The sequence below is a fragment of the Lampris incognitus genome, chromosome 3, assembly GCF_029633865.1.
Source record: "Lampris incognitus isolate fLamInc1 chromosome 3, fLamInc1.hap2, whole genome shotgun sequence".
In the NCBI taxonomy this organism is placed as follows: Eukaryota; Metazoa; Chordata; class Actinopteri; order Lampriformes; family Lampridae; genus Lampris; species Lampris incognitus.
In genome coordinates this window covers 23,007,967-23,030,916 of record NC_079213.1, presented here as the reverse complement: position 1 = coordinate 23,030,916, position 22,950 = coordinate 23,007,967, and the positions used below count along the sequence as shown (strand labels likewise).

At 44.0% G+C, this 22,950-nt stretch overlaps 2 protein-coding genes across 2 annotated transcripts; one reads left to right on the top strand and one right to left on the bottom strand.

The window, feature by feature from the left end:
- Nucleotides 1-1,686: 1,686 nt before the first annotated feature.
- On the top strand, nucleotides 1,687-19,596 carry ldhba (lactate dehydrogenase Ba). Its single transcript, XM_056277971.1, has 8 exons — nucleotides 1,687-1,853; nucleotides 9,122-9,258; nucleotides 9,606-9,723; nucleotides 12,106-12,279; nucleotides 12,631-12,804; nucleotides 13,744-13,861; nucleotides 18,020-18,143; nucleotides 18,555-19,596. The coding sequence occupies exons 2-8, from the start codon at nucleotides 9,130-9,132 to the stop codon at nucleotides 18,720-18,722; spliced, it is 1,005 nt and encodes a 334-aa protein (XP_056133946.1). The 5' UTR covers nucleotides 1,687-1,853; nucleotides 9,122-9,129; the 3' UTR covers nucleotides 18,723-19,596.
- Nucleotides 19,597-20,498: 902 nt separating this feature from the next.
- kiss2 (kisspeptin 2) lies at nucleotides 20,499-22,715 on the bottom strand. Its single transcript, XM_056276687.1, has 2 exons — nucleotides 22,610-22,715; nucleotides 20,499-20,875 (listed from the first exon to the last, which is right to left on the bottom strand). The coding sequence occupies exons 1-2, from the start codon at nucleotides 22,713-22,715 to the stop codon at nucleotides 20,607-20,609; spliced, it is 375 nt and encodes a 124-aa protein (XP_056132662.1). The 3' UTR covers nucleotides 20,499-20,606.
- Nucleotides 22,716-22,950: the final 235 nt, after the last annotated feature.

Here is a 22,950-nt window from a genome sequence, read left to right as displayed (position 1 = left end):
TATGTAACCACCTAATAGCCCCACCTTCTAACAGCCTTACCCAATCGCTCCATCAGCTGCCTGTCCACAGCTCACACAATGGCCTCACAAGCTCTCTCCATCTACCCCACTGCGCTCCCCCACACAACGCCCTTGCTGGCAGCTGACTAGGCACCTTGCGGGGGATCAGCATCCTCCGATCTGATTGGATGAAGGAGGAGGCGTGACTTCTACGCTTCCTATCGGGTACCAGCCTGCATCATCGCCTTGTGTGACACGTGCATGCAGCATCAGCGGAGGGATGTGCATGCACACACATCCATGGACCGCCATTGGGTCTCTGCCCTGTTGTCTAAGTCATGCAGCAATCTGGAGAACCAATCCATCCGTAGGGCTGGAAAAGAGTGCTAATGGGGGAAAAAGTGTTTGTTTATTTATTCCTGCATATTCTCTCACAAATATTTACAATACTACAAACACAGTTTGGGGAAAAGAGTAAATGAAAGCAAAGTGGCATATCTTTGAGAACACAGTATTCAACCATGTCTAAAATTACAGGTTACCTCCTGCAGAGAAACGCCTATGACTATAATTTTATCAAATCACCCGTCCTGGTTCATCTTTAATCCTGGTTTATATCTGCACAGTGTAGTCAGGCAGATGGCGAGGGAGATTCTATTAAGCCGTCTCTATTGTCTCTCTTGTCTTTTGTCTTCCTAACCCAGTGACCGTTGAACCAAATTACAGAGCTCGAGGAACCCTCTTCATGCACCTTTCTCTCAGTCTCACTTACCCCGTGGGGCCTCCAAATTCAAGTCGTGGCGCTAATGGGTGAGTGGCAGGCTGGCAGTGGATGGGGTGTAGTGTTTGTTATGCAGCAACCTGACCTACTCAGGCCCGAGAATCTGAAAATCATCTTCTCGCATGATCCCAGCAACATGCTACGAACAAATACCACAACATGTCTTCACTATAACATGAAAACAGTGCAGAGCTATTCTAGCGGTTGACGTTTCCAATACATTTTGATTTCTGATTTAGATTTTTTTTGGTGTGTGCAACAATAAGGTGAGCAAACACACATACTGTGTTGTAACTACATTGACCTCAGGTGTTGACTGAAAGCTTGCAGGCCCATATTGCCTGACACAATAACGATGTTCATCTAAGATCATTAGCTCTTATCATGTCATGTCAGCCAAAACATGTTTTGCAGCAGATTGCCCAAAGTGCACCGAAGTTTAGCTGGTGTTATAGGTGGGTGGATTTGCATGCAAGAGCAGTCACACCCACCCCGAAACATGACGAATGATTGATTTTCGGGTTAAAGTCCATCCATATCCGGATACACCCAATTGTCTGGGTGTATCTGTGTCTCTTCGCTCTACTTTGGAGCAGACTACTCAAGAAGGTGTACTAGTTTGCAGGTTACGTAATGTGGCGCTGTGAGTGATTTAACTGTAAAAAAAGAAGCTTATTTGGCCAAAGGTGAGTCAAAAAAGTAAAAGAAAAGATACGCAGAAGCAGACACTGCGCGCTGAACCTGATCGTTTTAACAACTTTCTACCTTTCGGTTCGTTATTCCACATTTCTGCATTCCTTGAGACAGATAAGGATATGTGGCAACGTGCATTACACTACACCCCCCCCCCTCACATGTGAGCGCGGCGTGGTCTAGTACATAGGCGACGGGTCGCCTCCTTCCCCCTCCTATTCGGAAGCAACCCTTTCAGCTCCGCTCTCCATCTCTTCCTCTCTCTCTCTTTCTCTCTCTCTCCACCAGCCTCGACGACGCCATCGGTCCGCTTGCCTCCTCCTCCCCTCCTCCTCGGAACCAAACGGAGATCCTCACTTCGAGAAATATCTGCAGAAATGTACGTATAACCCTACTGTACCGACCCCCCAAACCCCCCCTAACCCCCAGTCAATGCGTCTCCTTGTTCCCCTTTAGGGGTCCTTAAAGTGATGCGTGCCAGCCGCTGCAGCAGCAATGGATGCGCGCGGATGGAATGAACCACTTTCAATTTCTAATTATGACCGCTGTTTTTTCTTTTAATGGTTTTAATTTTGGGAGGGGAGAGGTGCTGTGGATTTAGTGGCGGGGGTCGCAGCATTCGTCGATACCTTTAACGGTGTTGAGTTCTCGCAATAAAAGAACAAAAGGGGGATTTTCAGTGTTGGTTTCCACCGACGCACCGTTAGCGCCGTTATAGCCACAGCTCTCCTGTACCACCGTATGTCTTAGACCAGAGTCCGGGTCAGACGGGGTGGGGGGTTAAAGTGATTTTACGTTTGCATAGTAGCTATAGATTGGAGTTTACTCGGGTTTTTTTTGTTGTCTCGTTTTCGTTTTCTTTTCGTTTTTTCTTGGTCGTTGTGCGTCGTCTGCTATTTCGGCGTCACACCACCTCGCAAAGTGGAGGAAATTCCGCCCGGCGGAGCTGAAACTTTGGCCCGGAGTTGAACTCGTCCGCACTTCCCCGTCTAACCGCGCGCAATCAGCCGCAAGCGACGCTTTTACAGCGCGACACGCTGTTTTAATCGGAGATGCCTCGTCTCGTTCAAATGCGTGCGGTCTCGGTTTGTTTCTCACACACTACACAACGAAACCCCCCTAAAACGTGTCCGAGGTCAATCAAGGACGATGGAAGGTCTCTCTCTCTCTCTCTCTCTCTCTCTCTCTCTCTCTCTCTCTCTCTCTCTCTCTCTCTCTCTCTCTCTCTCTCTCTCTCTCAACCTCTCTCAACCTCTCTCAACCTCTCTCAACATGTGGCTGTCGGTTGCCTAACACCCTGCAGTCTCTCTCTCTCTCTCCTGAAACCCATTGAGGCCCTGCTGTACCCCCACATGATACTGCTGTGATGCTCAATGTGCCTGTTGAAGCTTATAGATCTGTATTAGATGCGAGAGAGGGAGAGAGAGAGAGTAACCTGTTATATAAGGCCAGTTTCCAGCCTCACTGAAATTAACAATGTCAAATGCAAAGGTGGCCCTCTGCTCATTAGCCCCGGGTTTCTCTGGATTACCAATACAGTTGTCTGGGTTATATAGTACCCAGCCTGTCCCATTTTCTGCCCCCCCTCCTTATCCTGTCGCGAGCCTCCGGTCGTCCTTGACCGTGAACTGTTATCAGCAGATTGGTAAGACTACAACTTGCCAGCTGAAAACTGAATCCACTTCCAACACTAAGTCGTCGTGGCAGATATATAGGCGTGTTTTTTCTGTTTGTATGATCGTCTTAAGATTTGTGATTATGCTGATGTACTGATGTGAGTGTTTCATAGCCTGAAAATGTCATATCATATGAACCTCCTATTTCTCACGTGGCCCGTGTTTCATTTACACTGGGTTTTTGTGAGTAGGCTAATTATTGGCCTGTGTCACTGAAAACGAGGGAATTTAGACCTGTTGACAGAAAACTGAGTTCCCTTTTTGGCTGTATTATGTCCTTAAATAGAAAGAGACAGACGGACAGAGAGTGAGAGAGAGACAGATAGACAGCTAGACAGACATAGACAGAGAGAGAAAGAGTGAGAGCAAGACAGACAGACAGATAGAGAGAGAGAGTGAGAGACAGACAGACAGATAGACAGACAAACAGAGATAAGCATAGAGAGTGAGATACAGACAGACAGAGAATTTGAATTTACAACAGCTCTTTATTTAACGAGTAAACAAATTATTTATTTAACGAGAAAACGGACAGAGACAGATAGACAATGAACAATGACATCATCCAGGATAGTCACTCCTTTACATGATCATGCAGAGTTCAGCTTCCATCATAGAACCAAGATCGATTCAAAGAGAGAGAGAGAGAGAGAATTTTAATTTTAAAACAAGTCTTCATTTAACAAGAAACAGACTTTAACATGACATCTTTTCAACAATATGAATGAAGTCACTCCTTCACATTAACCTGTCCAATAAATATTTCATTTTCTATCCCAGATCCAATTCACATGAGAAAAGAGAGAGAGATGGACAGACAGATAGAAAGAGAGCGACAGATAGACAGAGAGAGACAGATAGACAGCATGAGAGAGCAAGACAGCTAGACAGACAGAGCGACAAAAAGACAGACAGAGACAGACAGTGAGAGAGACAGACGGATAGACAGAGAGAGACAGATAGACAGACAGAGAGAGAGCGACAGATAGACAGTGAGAGTGAGAGACAGACAAAGAGAGTGAGAGCGAGAGAGAGAGAAGCATATGGAGAAGTATCTGAAAAAGTACAGCTTCCTGAGTGGATAGTGGTGTAGATTAGAGACGCGTGAGTGTGTGTGTGTGTGTTAGAGAAGGAGAGGGCGGGGCAGTGATGGTGTTTTTCGTAAGCACTTGCTTCACATCTGTAAATGAGGACATCAGGAATTATCCCAGGCCGGTCTTATCGTAAAGTTTTTGAAACAAGGACTGCATCTGCTACTGCTGATAAACTATGGTTGTTAAACAATGTTGGTTTTTATATTTTCTGATAGCACATTTCATTATGTAATAGCACAGACGATAGATAGCATGAGCTGTCACTTTAGCTCTTCAAATGAGAACTAAGAGCTACTCTAAGCCTTTATGTCTCGCTTTCTTTCTTGCAATCTTCTTTTTCTTTCTGTCTTTGCAATTCTCCCTTTAAACTCGCCACTATTCCTCACTTTATTAAAATAGTCTGACTAGTTTTTTGTCGTGGTTGTATTTTGGGCTGTGCACAAAATCTGCCTTGGACTTTTTTGCCTCATCTGAAACGTAACTGTGCACTTGTCTGGTTAAGTTTCAGACGCTGAGTCACCAGGGTGCAAGATAATTCTTCTGTTACATAAGCCGGCAGGCAATTTAAAGATGTGATCCGTAATTTTTATGTTACTATAAATGCTACGTTTGGTGGCTTTTCCTGCTGGCATTTTTGTAGCAACACCCACTCAATGTGCCAGTGTTCTGGAATTGCTCCTCTCTACGCTGTTTCTCACTGGTGCCGGTGGGAGTCCAACCTTCTCACCAAGAGCTCAAATGCAATTACACCCACGCAAGAAATGAGTCAAGTCTGCCACAAAAGTAAAAGAAGAAGGAACTTCCTGTCTTCTTTTTACAGAACTTGTACGCCACCACTGTGTAATCTTCTCATTGCACTCCTACTGCTGTAGTCCACAGTCGTGCAAACCGTGCAGGTGTTACACCAAAAAATCTGCAACCACCAAAAATTGTGATATGCACATGCACGCCATGCTATCTATGTGTACAAGAAGCCCCTTAGTTTCAAGTGGAACTCTGGGATTTGCAGTATGACAGCCAACTGTTGTGCCCACCACATGTCACCAAATCCACCGAAACTGAAGAAATTAAGGATGAGCACTTTAACGTTTGTGGATTTGAGAGCGGCGCGCTCACTTTGTTTACCATTCAGTCGGATGCTCTGCTGCAGTCAAATGCAGCATAGCAATAGAGCTAGCTGCACCCCGCAAACATACCAGATTAGAGTAAACACATGGCCTTAGTTTGCCATGATTGATTTGTTGTCTTGCACGTTTTGGCATAAAAGCCTTCATCAGAGCACATTCATGAAAGCCGGGCCAACCTTATTAGAAAAATCATCGCTGGGTGTGTAAGGGTGGTACTTCCTTAAAGTGAATCATCATGTCCAGTACGCTCAATTGTACTCTGAGCTTTAAATAAATCATCTCTATGATGCAACACAATGCATTTTATTTAAAACACAGTCAGATTTTACATGCATAAACATAATATTGAGGAAGCCCCTGCGGAAACAAAATGCAAAATATCCACACACAAAAAAACCAAAACATAGACAGGCCCTCTCTAGATAGGGCCCAATGTTCTGCCTCCAACTTTTTATGCTTGGTCATTGTGACTTGTGGCATTGTGTTTAACTGGTCAGTCCAACATATTTCCTCTCTGAGTCGACTGTTTAGGCATACATGTTAATTTATATAGGCCTTCTTTTTTGAACAGCGCTGACACCCACAGCATCCAATCATCCATCCAGACATCGATAAATAAACAAGTTAACATAAGATCCCTCTAAAAATCCTACATTAGTTTTAAACACCCTTTCAACACCTCAAACTGTGATGTACAGTATTATTACTATTACTCCACATTTACCATTCATCCCTATTACATCTACTATGACTATTACACAGCATTGTCTAATTCAGTATTTTTGTTTTAGATTAATGACCGTACGCATGTTTAATTTGCCTTTGGTGCATCTGAGGGGAAGAACATGATTAATGAAATATTTATGATAAGTAAAAAAAGGCTGTTCCCACCTCTGAGGATGGTACTTGTAATGGCCGCCCGCAGCATCAAATCTCTCATTACGTACCATGTTGTCGTTTTCCCCCCGATAAGTCTGCGGCCCTGTCCCCGTTCTTGTGGATCCTGTCTGATTGTGCGGTGATATCTCTGCGGGCCCGCCGTCACCGCCATCGATACAAACTGTATTGATATGACGACGATACATGAGATGATACCCCTGCGCGGACACGTCATGTTTGTACCAGAACGCCACAGATTAGCGGGACGCTCATCGTTAACATGTGCCGGGCCTTCACCGTGTCCGCACATGGGCGGCGGGGACTAATATGTACAGAGGGGCATGAATGATAATTTCGCCAAGCAAAACATAAACAGCCCCGATAAGACTTTAATATTTAAAAAAGCACAATGAGGTCTTGCAGCTAGTCGGCTCTGTCATTATTTCTGGGTGTTTTTCATCCCAACGTGCTGGAAGACTTGCAGGATGTCGAGGTTTCTGCTTCCAATTCGCGCCTGTTCCTGTAAGTGTTTAGATTCAGGCTCACCCTTTGCATTGGGTTTGTCCATTGTCCCTTCGCAGCTGGACTTGTGTGACGTTGTTTTGTTTTGAAGGTGGATTGATTGAGCTGCATATGAACTAGGATGTCCATCTGTAGGTTTTATTTTGAGCTTATCTGCATCGTGCAGGTTTATTATGCGTGAGTAGTTGAATAATCCTGTGAAAGAAGCTTAAGGTAAACTTTGGTGACGTGTTACACGCTATTTAGGTCCTATTTTAAGCATATTTTTCAAAGTATACTTAAGTATAAAATGTACACTTATTTAGTGGGGACTAAAAAAGTACTTACGATTACACTATTATTTTACTCTTTGAAAGTAAATTGATCCACATTTTAATTGAAAGAAGTATATAGATATTTATGTGCCCTTAAAGTTAACTATAAATATACCTGTATACTGTTATATACTGTTATATTCAGTATACAGGTATATACTATAGCTGTATACTGAAATGTATAAATTTAGCTAACATAGACAAATTCTAAAAGTGTACTCAAACAAGTATTAAACAAAGTAAAGTTTAAGTATAGTATTCTCAAGTTTACTTTTTGCAAATACAAATAAAGTAGAACAAAAGTTAGCTGGGACTTGGCAGGTGCCTCTGGATTCGATGTTTCAACAATATTTCAATGCCGATTCGATACATATCGCCATATTTTTTGAATATCGTGATATTCTAAATATTGTTGTAGTGATCAATATTGAGATTCTTCAGATGTAATTATTCTGATTCGATATTACAAATTTTTAAGTCTCCATCCCCTCTTATCCATAGTAAAATGTAAAAAACTGCAATAATCCAAAGAAGAAAAAATAAAACCCAACAAAATGCATTTATTTTAAGCTCCATGTGCTATAAAAGTGTACAACACGAGTGTGCTTGCCCGAGCAAAACATTCAAACAACTGATGTTCAGATGTAGAATCTGAATATAAGAAACCAAAATTTCTACATCTACAGTGATGGAGAAATCATTAAACCAATCCCGTTCATGCTCGTTTTATTTCCATATTGCAGTTCAGAGGAAATGCTGCAATGTCGAGATCGTCACATTCACACTGACTCAACCCTTCCTTCCCCACAGCCCCTAGCGTTTAACATTTGGTGTGGTGAAAGGCTGCATAAATCATTTTTATAGTCTAGCATTTTGCAGTTTCAGAAGCGCTCAGTGGGATGGTTGTCTTGTAAGCTGAAGGTCGTTAACAAGTGTGTGGGTGTTTTCCTTTCATGAAGCGCGTGTTTTGACTGTGTAGCCCAAAGCAATGACTTCCTTATTGTCTGCAGTATAACCGAATATAACGGCAGTAATAACGCAATGACACTAAGTCATTTAGCCGCACTTCTTATCTGATACACTGGTGAAACAACCCAGTGTTTATTGTGTTAACATGTTTGTGTGTGTGGGTGCGGGTGCGGGTGTGTATGTGTGGTGACGCTAGATGTTAATACTGGAGTTTAAAGTGTGATGTAACCTTCGTGGGCAAATAAGTAATTCTGGATTCATACTTGTAAAATTGACTTGACTTGTCGACAGAGGATCAGCAGACAGGGTGAGCCGCTCGTACAGTGGAGTACGGCTCAAGTGGGGTCAGTGGCCAGATACAATTGGGGAGAAAAGGGGGGACATTTTTTTGTATTTATCTGTATCCAGAGTTAATATTTGGCTGTTTTTGCCTGTTAGGATTGCTCTTTTATTTTGAAAGTGCAATAAGAAGTCATTAGCGATTGTTAGCTTAGCATGAGCTGGATTTCCCCTGAGGTCTACGGTACTCGGTAACGCAACAGCCGTGCCTTGTTAGTGAAGAAATTCGCCAGCATGGCAGAATATGTAATAATCTCATGGGGCATTTCTACTTCCATTACTCAATATATTTCAAAAGCAGGATAACTGGCAAACAAAGTAAAAGCCTTTTTCATTTACGCCATAGATGGAAAAATAAATGGATCCAGATGTAATCGAAATGATGACAACACCATAGAGGTCTATAGTAGATTATATTAAAAGTATAATTTGGTGTAGCTTGCACAACTCTGGTTTATGATCATTGAAAGAAAGAAAGGGAAATTATTTGGTTGTGAAGGTGAGACATAACAGAAGGATCACTGGAAAAAACATTTCCACCTCAGCTCACTGTGCTTTCATCCCACTTATTGCTAGAACAGATAATACACACCTGCCGATTTCTGTTTAGTCTAAAGCTCTCTCTCTCTCTCTCTCTCTCTCTCTCTCTCTCTCTCTCTCTCTCTCTCTCTCTCTCTCTCTCTCTCTCTCTCTCTCTCTCTCTCTCCCCCTCTTTCTCTCCCCCCAGCTCTGATCATGTCGTCAGTGCAGCAGAAGCTCATCACCCCCATGGCCAGCGGACCCGCTGAGCCCCCCAGGAACAAGGTGACGGTGGTTGGGGTGGGCCAGGTGGGCATGGCCTGTGCCGTCAGCATCCTGCTGCGGGTAAGAGCAACAAAGTCTTTTTCTTTTCTTTACTGTCAAAACTTCATTTTAACTTGAAATATACCGTAAATGTGGATTGGAGGAACAACATGAGAAGAGGAGGAAAAGCCGAGAAAAACACGAGGAAGTGGGATTGTGAGAAGGAAATCCATGTGATGATGATATTTATTAGCACTAAAAATACGTATATCAGTCTCTCTAAATATAAATATATTACCATCTCTCTGATTCTTTTCCCCTTCATTATTGTCATCCCTCTTTTGTCAATTCTCATTTTCTTCCCCTCCTTCATCTCCAACTCCTTTCCTTTACACTTCACCTTCCTCCTCCTCCTCCATTTACTGTAGGATCTGGCTGATGAGCTGGCTCTGGTGGACGTGATGGAGGACCGTCTTAAAGGAGAGATGATGGACCTGCAGCACGGGAGCCTTTTCCTCAAGACCTCTAAGATCGTCGCCGACAAAGGTATTCATTCTTCTCTTTCAGCCAGGAAAGGGCAGTTTAGATGAGGTTAAGTTTAGGCATAAAGTTCAAGATGGTTAAGTTTAGGTATTGGGTTGGAGGCAGCTGATGTTAGATGTGGGTTTGGTGTGGTTAAGATTAGGATTAGCATCTGGGGGGTGGTGGCCGAAATAGAGCATTTTAAAGGCAGGGTCACATAACCTGACGGCTCACAGGTTTGGGTGTAGCAACAGCAATTTGACAGCTCAAGACCTCATAACATTACTGCTAAAGTCCCATAACAGCACATGTGTGAACAAAGGCGTTATGCATGTATGGGCTCTGACATAAGATGCTCATTTGTTGATCTGTAAGGACCATCGTTAAATTCTCAGGTGGAGATGAAATTATTCCGTGCTAATCAAAGCATTCAAAACACGTAGTGTGGAGACTATTGTCCATCGATACAAAGCGCTATTGAAAAATGAGGATTTTGCCATGAGTCGTTAGTTAACGTTTGCCAAAAATGGCAAGAGACAAAGACGCTCCATAACATTAAAGCAGATGAAGAGTTAAGTCGGCATCTCACTGAACAAAGCCTCTTCACCCGCCATTTTCAAATACCCCCAAAACTGTCAGAAGACTTAACAGTAATTTCTGGGATATGGCAACATAGGATTTGGTGGTGAATGGATTTCATTTATATAGCACTTTTTCTAGTCTACCAACCACTCAAAGGGCTTTACAGTGTAAGCCTCACATTCATCCATTCACACACACATTCATGGATGCTGCCATGCAAGGTACCAACCTGCTCATCCGGAGCAGTTAGGGGTTCAGTGTCTTGCTCAAGGACACTGTGACACACTCTCTGGAGGAGCCAGGGATCGAACCAGCGACCTTACGATTACTGGACGGCCTGCTCTACCTCCTGAGCCTTGCCGCCCCACTATACTGACTTTGGTGGTATTGGCGGTGATGTGTGAATATGTCTCAGTGTGTTAAAGTAGCTGTCGTGGCAATTATTTAACTCCACTCTGATATTAAATGAGGAGCGAGACAAAAATCTCTTACAGTATTGTCACACGATTTTGATATATGTTCAATGAACAGACACACAAGCTCAGATGCTTGTGCGTGCCCCGATCTCAGAGCCCACCATCTTTATACCATACAGTAGAACAACACCCATTGCTTTGACCACGATGATGTGTACCCAGAGTCTCTTCTGTCATGGAGAGGGGGGTAGGTGCATACGTGTCTCCATCGTCCTGTCTTGGAGGAGACAACTTATCTTGGTGAACCTCCTGCTGGGTAACAGAGCTTGTTTATTGTTCCAAGAGGTCATCTCCTTTGTCCTCACCTCCTGCCAGGGCCCTCCAGGACCGCTTCCCGTGACACTCAAATGGCTTTCACACCTCCCTCTGTTGTCAGGCCCATACCATTCGGCATTAGAAGAGGCACCTTCAGACCCCCTCCTTGCCCTACTACATATGAGCCCCCAGACATCTGTTCATACAGTGTAACCATAGTATAGCTGATCTGGGGTCAAAGATTAAAAGTAAGCAACATACATATATGAGTTTCCCTCACAATAGCACTACGGCATGACTGGTGTGAACAGAAGCTGCTGCCTTTACCAGAAAATTGCCTGCATTCACCGAAGGAGATGATGTGCACAAATGACTTCAACTTAAATGCAGAATTATTTTTTTTAATTTCCCCCTTTTTCTCCCCAATTGTATCCGGCCAATTACCCCACTCTTCTGAGCCATCCCAGTCGCTGCTCCACCCCCCTCTGCCGATCCGGGGAGGGCTGCAGACTACCACATGCCCCCTCCAATACATGTGGAGTCGCCAGCCGCTTCTTTTCACCTGACAGTGAGGAGTTTCACCAGGGGGACATAGCGCGTGGGAGGATCACGCTATTCCTCCTCCCAGTTCCCCCTCCCTTCCGAACAGTCACCAAGGCTGACCAGAGGAGGCGCTAGTGCAGTAACCAGGACACACACCCACATTTGGCTCCCCACCCACAGACAATTATGTCTGTAGGGACTCCTGATTCCACTGACACACATTTAAGCAATTATTGGGCGATATTGATGAGATGACCAACATATGGTGCACCCCTGCTGCTGACCATAAGTATTGTAAATATAATTAATAATCGAGGCGAAGATAAGATTTATTGGGTAATTTTAGATACATTTTACAACGGTGTTGCTATAAAATCCAAAAGTGGCCCGTATGGGTCATGTGATCAGCGAACAAAACATGAGGGTGAAATGGACACACGTGTACAATGGAGTCATTTTGACTTTATTTGAAACCTCTACCCCACCTTGACTCCATTCTCTCATCCTTGGTTTTCTCCATATTTCTTTCTTTTTTTTCTGCTCCCCTCAGACTACGCGGTGACGGCTAACTCCCGTCTGGTGGTGGTGACGGCCGGCGTGCGGCAGCAGGAGGGCGAGAGCCGCCTCAACCTGGTGCAGAGGAACGTCAACGTCTTCAAGATGATCATCCCCCAGATCATGAAGTACAGCCCCAACTGCACCCTGATCGTGGTCTCCAACCCTGGTACACACACACACACAGACACACACACACAGACACACACAAACACACACCACTCTAATGGCTGCATGTGCAATAGTCACTTTGTAATGCATGCAATGCAAGGCAAAGTGGGCCCATCAGTCATGTCACATTTCTCATGAGTAGTCCTGAAGCAGAATATACTAGTGCATCTGTGGACGTTAAAAGCAGTGTTTTTACGGCTGAAAAGATGTAATTCCTTTTTTATTCATTAACTTCACAATATGTATCGCAGAAATAACAGAAATATGGCGATGTGGATTTTCGCCCTATAGTTGTATAGTCGGGGTGTATGCAGCGCATTAACCTGCTGTTTTGTGGCGCGCCCCGCAGTCGACGTGCTGACCTACGTGACCTGGAAGCTGAGTGGCCTGCCCAAACACCGCGTCATCGGCAGTGGCACCAACCTGGACTCGGCCCGCTTCCGCTACCTGATGGCCGAGCGCCTGGGCATCCACGCCTCCGCCTTCAATGGATGGGTGCTGGGAGAGCACGGGGACACCAGCGGTGGGTAGACGGAGGGACGGGAGAGGTGGTGGTGGTGGTGTGTCTGTGTGTGGGGCAAGGAGTAGTAAAATGTCTGTGGTGGATGGAGTGCGTGAGTGAAGTAAGAAAGAAAGAGAGAGGGTGGATTAAAAAAAGAAGAGTAGAAAGGGTAAATGAAAGAAAAGAAGGAAATAATCACTTAACTTCAACTCCTCAACACACGTTTGTTTGTCTGTTTTGGGGTCTTCTCTCTCCTGCACAGAGTATCTTTTCTGCATCTGTTGCATCATGCGTTCTTGCTAATACAGGGAACTAAGATTATTTTACTATTGGACTCATTTGAAAGGAACCCAGAAAAGAAAAAAGAAAAAAATCCTGATCTATGTGCCCTTAAATGTAAATGTATTGAGGTACTATAGTGGTAGGCAGAAAAATGAACAGTTCAACTCTAAAATTAGATATCTAATCCCACAAAGCACTTGCTATTATTAACATAAAAATAATTATAAGATAATTATATACTATATTATTGCAACGAATGCAATGCTTATCGCATTTCCCGATCATATTAACAAAGTTAGCTAAGATGACTTTGTGTGGTGTTATGACAACATGTACATGGGAATGCATCCATCTGTCCCAGTATGATGCTGTGGTATTAACCCGTTTAAAAGCCTCGGCTGCCAGCAGCTTATGTAACATATCATATAACAGGACATCAAATGCTATGACACAATGAGGATTTCAAAATGATTGCCGTGAGTTACAGATGCTTTTCTACAGTATTTACATATTTGCATTATTCAATACTAATCTGCAGTGTTTATATATCTATATAATTTTAGTTTATATGTAAACTTCTTTTTTTTTAAACAGTACTCACAAATGAATTCGGCTGGTTTGTCTAGCAATAAGAGGGTTTAACAAGGTTAAAATTATGTCTGTGTGTGTGTATTTTAGTGCCTGTGTGGAGCGGTGCAAACGTAGCAGGAGTCAACCTGCAGAAGTTGAACCCCGACATTGGAACTGACATCGACAAGGAACAGTGGAAGGCCACACACAAGGCTGTGGTCGACAGGTATGCTGTGTGTCTTTATTTGTGTGTGTGTGTGTGCATGGGCTAGAGACGGTGATGAACTTTACGTGGCATTTAAAACTACTGGTAAAACAATGCTACTACTGATAATTGAAGTTATTGAAGAGCCAACCAAGGTAGGGCTTCTCATAAGGAAGCTATGAATGTGTAATTGTAACACGCACCTATTTATATACCACATTTACAGTATATCACCTTTTATACATAACCTTTGCCTAGTGTCTTTTGGGTTAAATGGGAGATAAATAAAACATGACTGAATCCTTACACAACATAGTCAAAAGATACCATGAACTAACATCATCAAACCACACATATATGTTGTAGTGACCCTGTATGGTTGGGAGTGCTGATTGGTGGAGTCAGTCTGTCGTCCCCCTGCTCTCAGCCAATCACAGAAATGCACGTTTTGTCGGTTAGTGTGTGGGCCTGTGATTGGTGGAGCGGGGGGGGGGTTAGCTCACTGGTTACTTATTGTTTTGCGTGAGTGGGGAGAGACGACCGGTGAGTTGTCAAGTTAATGGCGTGGCCGATAACAGCCGAGAATAAAGACGTCATTCGGTTGTAAATTTTGTGCGATCCTTTATAGCGGTGAACTCTACAATATGAATAAAAAATTTAAAGTACCTACTCTAAACCTCGTAAAACCATTTGTGGATGTCTGTTTGTTCAGTTACTATTCCCTGGTACTATATTTTATGCCTGGTAAGATTACCCAGCACTGTTTACTTAAGGGGTGGGCAACATGATCCAGTAAGGGCCGGTGTGGGTGCAGGTCTTTGTTCCAACCAAGCTAAGACTTAGGTTACACACCAACCAAGTAGACTCAGCTTACACACCTGAGTCTGCCCAATAGTCTTTGCTAAGGACCTTGATTTGTAGACTCGGGTGTGTAACTGCTTGGTTGGAACAAAGACCCGGCACCCACATCAGCTCTTTCTGGATCATGTTGTACATTGAGTTTTTGGTTTCAGTCCTCGTGACCTCTAGCCAGTTCACCGTCAGACTGAAGCAGATTTGAAAAGCGGAAGGACAAATGCAATTTCATTTTGTCCACATGCGAGAGCGCCAACTCCCGGCCCATTTTTAAAGCTGCAGTTGGTAACTTTGGTGAAAAGAACAAGAGAGATGAGATTCGGATGGATGAGATTTCGAGAGATTTTGAACACAAACACCAACACCCCCCCCCTCCTGCTCCTTCTCCAGCCCCTCCCTTCCTCAGGTAGCCCCTCCCCCAAACAAAACTCAGGCTCGTTTAATGTGAGTTCATTTTTACCGGCGGTGGTAACAGAAAAAAACAGAAAGGAGCTCCAGTATTTTTTTTCTTTTATTTTTTTGCTTTAATATGAAGTTGTTGGCAATGGAGGAGTTGGAATTTTACTAGGAGTCGATTCCAGCGCTGCCTGAGCTTCGTTGTCCGCCGTTGTTATGGATTTCTCATGAACGCTCAGGAAACTCAGACAGCAACATGATTGACAAGAAGTAGGGACAGACCCTCAACCTATCAGGGCGGAGAGGCCAGAGGGAGGCCCTGATTGGTCAAAGCTTACGGGAGCGGTAGCATTCTCAGATCCCTGAATACAGAGGCAGGGGATAACGCTGAGATCCCGATTTATTCTCAGACCACTTATATTACTGATAGCTGAAAGGGTATTATTTTACCAAATAAAACACAAAAAAAGTTACCAACTGTAACTTTAAGTCAGTAAAGTTTTACTTATATAGCACTTTTAAAAACACAGTTACAAAGTGCTTTACACTCAATCCAGAAAAATACGAATAAATACATAAAATAAATTGAATTAATATAGAACATGGCCCAGGGAGTAACAGACCCAGCTAAAAACGAAACAACATAAGGGAGGGGTGGGGATCTTGATAAAAAGGCTTGCCTGAAAAGATGGGATTTTAGAAGCCGCCGCTTAAAACATTCCAAAGATGCAGCAAACGTAAAGGATTGGGGGAGGCGATTCCAGAGGCTCGGGGCTAAAACTACAAAGGCGGGGGTCACCTTTTGTTTTGCAGTTGGGGTGGGGGATGGATAAAAGACCGAGGTTTGAGGGTCGGAGGGGTTGCGAAGTGGAATGAGAAGCTCAGAAATGGAACTGGGGGCGAGATCCTACAGCGCTTTAAAATGTAATCAATAAGACCTTATTAATAAGAATAAGATCTTATAGATTGTTCTGTTAAGTGATATAGATTATTCTATTAAGTGACCGCATCAAAAATTGAACAGACCGGTCGCATTTTTCCACAGCCCCGCTTTGATGCTAGCATGCAGAAACAGACAGGCGGTCTCATTTCTGAAACATGTGTTTTGAATCTTGGCTTTTTCCTCAATATCTAAACGGACATGAATTAAAATGCTTGTCGTTTCCACTGCATTAGTGGGTCAACGGGGTTGAGAAATAACCAGAGGACTAAAAATATGACACGGTTTGTTTATCTAGGGATTTCATAAGTTTTCCCTGGAAGTGGTCCCGCGGAGGAATGTAGCTCCTAAAGTGGGTGGTGCTGCTAGCCCGTTTTCTGCATGTTACCAGCCGGCAATGACCAAGCCATCAGTTAATGGATGCATAGCGTATGGACAGCAAATCTATCAGCTAACGCTCATATGACGCTGATCTGTGATCGGTTTAACGTCACAGCATTTCACCCGAATCACAAAGTCGAAGCAGATGCTGTGATGTGCAGTTTGATGCAATGATTTCTTTCTTCACTCAGGGAGGTGTTCTCGCTGCATGCGGAGCTCAAAATAAATGCATTGCGTTGGATCTTTTTTTTATTTGGATAACTTTGTTGTACCATGGTAACACTGATTCAGCAGCTGCCCATCAGCCCTGGGGGAGGGCCAAGACCGCTGGCGACATGAGCAGGTGCTGAAGACAGTCGCAGAGGCCATCTCCAAAGCTGTGGCCAGCAACAAGCAGGCCTGCGGACAGAGGAATACTGGCTTTGTCAGGGCTGGTGAGCAGCCTCATTCACAGCCCAGATCAGCAGCTGGTCTCCTCGCCTATGTGTCAGACTGGGAGCTGCGAGTCGACTTGGGGGTGGGGGTTGCAGCTCAGGTTCCCGGACCACATTACGAAAACTTCGTTGAGGCCAGACATAGTGCTATCAGCCTCTTCAAAGCAGGTGCTCCTTATAGAGCTGACAGTTCGCTGGGAGGACCGGATAAGGAGGCAAATGAGCAGAAGAGGTCCAAGTACCAGGAGCTGGTGGATCAGTGACGGAGGAGAGGCTAGAAGGCGCGCTGTGAGCCCATTGAAGTGGGGTGTAGAGGGGGCTGCAAAAAGGAAAGCCATCAAGCCTACCATGGAGGCTGCAGAAAGGGCCTCCAGGTGATCTGTGGGCCAGCGTTGCTGAGACACAAGCCAGGGCCTGATCAACCCTGGCTGGGTCGCCTGAGTGAGGCTGTATGATGTTGAAAGACCCAAAACACCCGAGGACCTCAGGAAACATCACTGGTGATGCGTCCCAGTGTAGCCTAGGATGTGTCTTCAAATTGCATCATGTGTGACGTCATGACGTTTGAAACATCACAATGTGCATCGAATCAACACGAAAATATCGTCGCAGTATAGAATCTGGATCTGCCTGACGGTTCCCTGCCGTAGCATTAGCATCTTCTACGAGACCCCCCCCTCACTCGTCATCCATTTGAATGTCAACCCAAAGACACCGTCCCATTCGTTATGTTGAATAACTCGAAATGTCCCAGCTACATTAACACGTACTTAACCAGCGAATCTAAACTTTGCTATAAATACAACAGCAAAGGTCCATGTGGCAGAAAGGAAGAGGCTGTTTGGCTACACCGGACCCAGTGATGTCCTGAAACCTACCAGGACTTAGTTTCGCCACTATTTTATTGTAGAGTATGGGTTCACCCATCCTTTAATTCAATAATCTCTTCATGTTGTACATTTACTCTACGCACATCGTAGAAAGGAGAACCAGTTTGTAAATATGTTTAAGTTACATGAGAATGTTGGGTATTACTTATCACCGGCCTTCTGGAGGACATCGACAGGAAGTTACAGTCAACCCACGCTTCATCACTCACCGCTGCATGATGTCACTGAGCTGTCATACTTCATGTTGATCTTGACGGGAGTTGTGTGTTTTGTTGTGTTTCAGCGCCTACGAGGTGATCAAGCTGAAGGGCTACACCAACTGGGCCATCGGCCTGAGTGTCGCCGACATGACAGAGAGCGTCATCAAAAACATGAGCCGCATCCATCCCGTCTCCACCATGGTCAAGGTCAGAGGAGCTCACACACGCCAACAGATACTCGTATATACAAACGCAGAGACATGCGCTCACACACAAACTTACACTTTTGCAGACACATGCGATTTCATAATTCACTTTCACTTATGCACTTACCCAATTTCCCCTCGGGGATGACTAAAGTATTTCTGCTTCTGATTCATGCACACACACAGATACTTGCACACCGTACTACTAGACACACACACACACACACACACATACACACCCCTTCAACCAAAGAGGAAAGACTTAATCAGTGAAACACCTTGTATATTGACTGCATACCCTTTATTCTTCATGGACTATGCCTACTTCACACCGCCGACTAGTTCAAATTATACATGTGTGTGGTTTGTGGACGCTTCTTTTTAACTATGTGTACATGTGTGTGTACGGCAGGGCATGTACGGCATCAGTGAGGAGGTCTTCCTGTCTCTGCCGTGCGTGCTGAACAGCGGCGGGGTGGCCAGCGTGGTCAACATGACCCTGACCAGTGATGAGGTGGCCCAGCTGAAGAAGAGCGGCGACACACTTTGGGGCATCCAGAAGGACCTTAAGGACCTCTGAGGGGACCCGGGACCCCCCCATACTTCCCTACAGACCTCTGCCCAATAGGATAATAGGGACACACTAGCACCAGCCATGCCTACATACAGGCACTATATGCGCGTGTAGACACACACACACACACACACACACACACACACACACACACACACACACACACATACACCCACACTCCTCCTTTTCTCACTCCTCTCTTCCCTTTCACTGACACACTCTGTCACCCTAAAACAAAACACTCCCCTGTGCCCTTGCAGCTACCAGGCTGTGGTTGGTGTTTTACTGTTCGTGTTATGAAAAAGCGGTGTAAAAAGACCCAGGGTGAATTGTGTTACCTCCCACAGAGTCCTGTGTTGCAGCCATTTTGGGCCATGACCAAAAGTAACCAATAGAAGTTGTCATACCGTAGATGGGTTCTCCAGTTATTTGTTTTGCACTCGTCAAGTCAAGTTTATTTATATAGCACATTTCATTTGACAGGCGTAGACTCAATGTGCTTGAAGATAAAAAGAAAAAAAACAGAAAGAAAAAAATAGGCAAAGATCATACCTGACAAAAACATGTGTCATTCATTTCACTCCCTGTGAGAAATCACGCAAAGATCCTAAAATGAGAGGAAAAACGTGCCTCTTTCCTTTGTCTAGCGATGGAAGCTTGTGGAAGGGAATTAACCTGTAGAGAGAGCTAACTCTGCATGATTCGACTGATCCGTGTGAATTTCCTCTCAGTGGGAGATGGAGATACGACTGAAGAATTGAAATGTTCAAACTGGATTGTTGTTCAAATAAAAGGAAAATCTGTAAACATTGACTGTGATTGTCACACGTGATGTAAATTGTGTTGGAGCAACTTAATAAATATGAACCTGATGAGCGATGCTTTTGTGTTGGGAATGACTCTGCACCGTCACCTTGTGGCCAGACCAAGTTACTGCAACCTAGTTCAGCCACTGACTTCAATTCAAGGGAGAACCCAACATAAAGTGTCTTAGTAAGGTTTTGGGCCTCCAGGACAGCTTCAGTGCTCCTTATCGTAGATTCTACAAGTCTCTGAACTCTACTGGAGGGATGGGCGCCATTCTTCCAACAGATATTCCCTCATTTGGTATTTTGATGATGGTGGTGGAGAGCGCTGTCAAACACATCGGTCCAAAATCTCCCATAGGTGTTCAACTAGGTTGAGATCTAGAGACTGTGAAGGCCATAGCATATGATTTACATCATTTTCATCCTCATCAAACCATTCAGTGACCCCTCGTGCCCTGTGGATGGGGGCATTGTCGTCCTGGATGAGACTGCCCCCATCAGGATAGAGATGTCTCATCACAGGATAAAGGTGATCACTCAGAATAACTTTGTATTGATTTGCAGTGACCCTTCCCTCTAAGGGGACAAGTGGACCCAAACCATGCCAGGAAGATGCCCCCCACAGCATAACAGAGTCCCCGGACCCCCTCACTGTAGGGGGGGGGGGGTGAAGCATTCAGGTTTTTCCCGCAATTTGCCATCCGCCTGTACATGTGTTTGAAATGCATTGATTTAATCATTAAGACTGAACCAAGCTTTACTTTAAGAGTATGGAAACTTATGACGGACAATAATGAAATGAAATGCAATGCCGTTATTGCAGTTTCATTTTCAAATAGTTTCATCAAGGCAGGCTATAATCAATTTTAGCCAAGTTCATAAATACCATCCACAGCAGTAATCAGATAAGTATAAAATTTTTATTCAGGACAAAAACTTAAAATGAAATTGAGATTTGAGACACATGGAAGGGACTTGTTACAAAATGGACTTGAACACTGACAGAGTCTATACAACAACATATCTGAGAAATGTCAAATGTCCTCACCAGAAGCTACATGGAAATGATTGGACCTCTGGTTTAGGACACCTCGAGTTCTCGTGGATACAGAAAAAAGGGCCGTAACCTTCTTGTTCTGGCCCCTTTGGGGGGATAAGTACTGTAACGCTTTCCAAAGCGCAGCCCAAACGTGTTGAAGTTGAATTTACTCCGCTGGTCGTTGCACAAGAGCTGCTGGTGGTCTTGGTCTTCTCTCAAAGACAGACACAAGTTGGAGTCCTCTGTCAAAAGATGGGTTACGTCGCCTCTCTTGGCTTCGAGGAGCTGGAGAAATCGTGCAGCTCCTTGACCTGGAAGGAGAGAGGGAGGTTACATCTCATACCTGGAAACCATCCTCATGTGTCGGAGATGTATCACCTGCTATAGCATGTTGTCTATTGTAGGACAATAAATCCTACATGTAGCCTGATCCATTATTTATACGGTCCTGCACCTTAAAGTTCTTAGATACTGTGTACTTACAAACACTGAAAATACTTATTTGAGCTAGAAGTAAAAGCCTTCCTGCTTGTATCCAACAACTGTTTAAATTAAGAGAAGGAAAGTGTAACTTAAGAGGGTTGTGTATTTTTTTAAACATGTGAAGTGGGAACCAATGTAAAATACAGATGTGTTTCCGTTTTGGGAGTCAAGCTATGGTACGGTCTTAATGATGAGTTGACATTGTGTAGCTCGCTGTTGAGTTTCAGAAAATCTTTAAAATGTACAATAATTAAGGATTACAACTTAGTATACATTTTTCTCTTTTTCTTCCTTTTGTAATTCTGATATTCTAGGTTAACTTAGGGACTGTATAGGATAGGCAACAATAAGCCGTTGGCTTCAGCCTAGTCCTTTTTTGGTCATTGATTGATTGAGTTTTGTTGTGTGAAATTGACTGATGTAAATAAGTATGATGATATTTTTCTTTTTTTGCCCTGTCTGTCACATATGAACACAAATATATGACCGAAATAATTCATTCATTCATTCATTCATTCATTCATTCATTCATTCATTCATTCATTCTTCTGTTATTTGATAACACTGAAGTAAAAATGATTGGCCTATGTTGGTTGGTTGATTGATTGATTGATTGATTGATTGATTGATTGATTGATTGATTGATTGATTGATTGATTGATTGATAACCTAAAAGCTATGGAGCCTACTTTCCTGTAGTGTTACTTTGTTCAATGTTTGCTAAATATCAGGCTTTTGCAGAGGCAGATTAGCCAGTCTTTAACCAAACCCTGCAGATCCCTTTGATAGAGACCAGTTAAATGCAAAATATACCTTTTCAGGCTAAGTACGTTTGTTTTGGGAAACTGAAATTTTTGAATTAACAAGTTTTATTTGAATCACTCAAATTCATCTATTCCATCCATTATCCGAACCGCTTATCCTGCTCTCAGGGTCACTGGAGCCTATCCCAGCAGTTATTGGGCAGCAGGCAGGGAGGCACCCTGGACAGGCCGCCAGGCCATCACACAGGGCCGACATACACACACACACACACACACACACACACACACACACACACACACACACACACACACACACACACACACACACACACACACACACACACACACACACACACACACACACCCATTCATACCTAGGGACAATTTAGTACGGCCAATTCACCCGACCTACATGTCTTTGGACTGTGGGAGGAAACCGGAGCACCCGGAGGAAACCCATGCAGACACATGGAGAACATGCAAACTCCACACAGAGGACCACCCGGGATGACCCCCAAGGCTGGACTACCCAGGGGCTCAAACCCAGGATCTTCTTGCTGTGAGGCGACCACGCTAACCACTGCATCACCATGCCACCCACTCAAATTCAATTAAACTGCAAAGACTCAAATCAAATGTTTATGGTATCTCATCTAGGCTGTAATGTAAAAGCCTGCAGCATCTTCCCCAGATGGAGCGCTTCCTAAATTGAGGAATAGCCTATTTCACATCAATTAATTTGTGGATTCAGTCAGCTATTTCCAAATGACCAGCTATAACTAACTTTTGAGGACGTACCTGTCGTATGTGTCCACTGTGAGGATCCGAAGTCGTGCAGAGATCCTCCAAACGTCCCATCCTGACGACAAAGCGCACAGACCAGGACAAGTGCCAAAATCCTCATTTTCTTTTTTCTTTTTTTTTTGGAAATTTTTTTCTTCTAATCCAAATAATAGTCAACTATGTGTCTAAACTAAGCTATTTATGGACATCTGCTCACAAAAGAGATCTGGAAGTGTAGGCCTTAATGTGTTTACCCCGGCTTTTTATATTCCCACAGGGTGACCTGTGTGGTCCTCTGAGAGGGGATGACAGCCAATGAGCACCGTTTGCCTCTCAGGAGGCAAATTGCAGCGCCG

Bases quoted from the DNA above. Each gene is read 5' to 3' on its own strand.
- ldhba (XM_056277971.1), top strand. From the start codon at position 9,130: ATGTCGTCAGTGCAGCAGAAGCTCATCACCCCCATGGCCAGCGGACCC. The intron at 9,259-9,605 runs GTAAGAGCAACA...CATTTACTGTAG, and splicing joins CCGTCAGCATCCTGCTGCGG to GATCTGGCTGATGAGCTGGC. The intron at 13,862-18,019 runs GTATGCTGTGTG...GTTGTGTTTCAG, and splicing joins CACAAGGCTGTGGTCGACAG to CGCCTACGAGGTGATCAAGC.
- kiss2 (XM_056276687.1), bottom strand. From the start codon at position 22,715: ATGAGGATTTTGGCACTTGTCCTGGTCTGTGCGCTTTGTCGTCAGGAT. The intron at 20,876-22,609 runs GTACGTCCTCAA...CTCTCCTTCCAG, and splicing joins ACAGTGGACACATACGACAG to GTCAAGGAGCTGCACGATTT.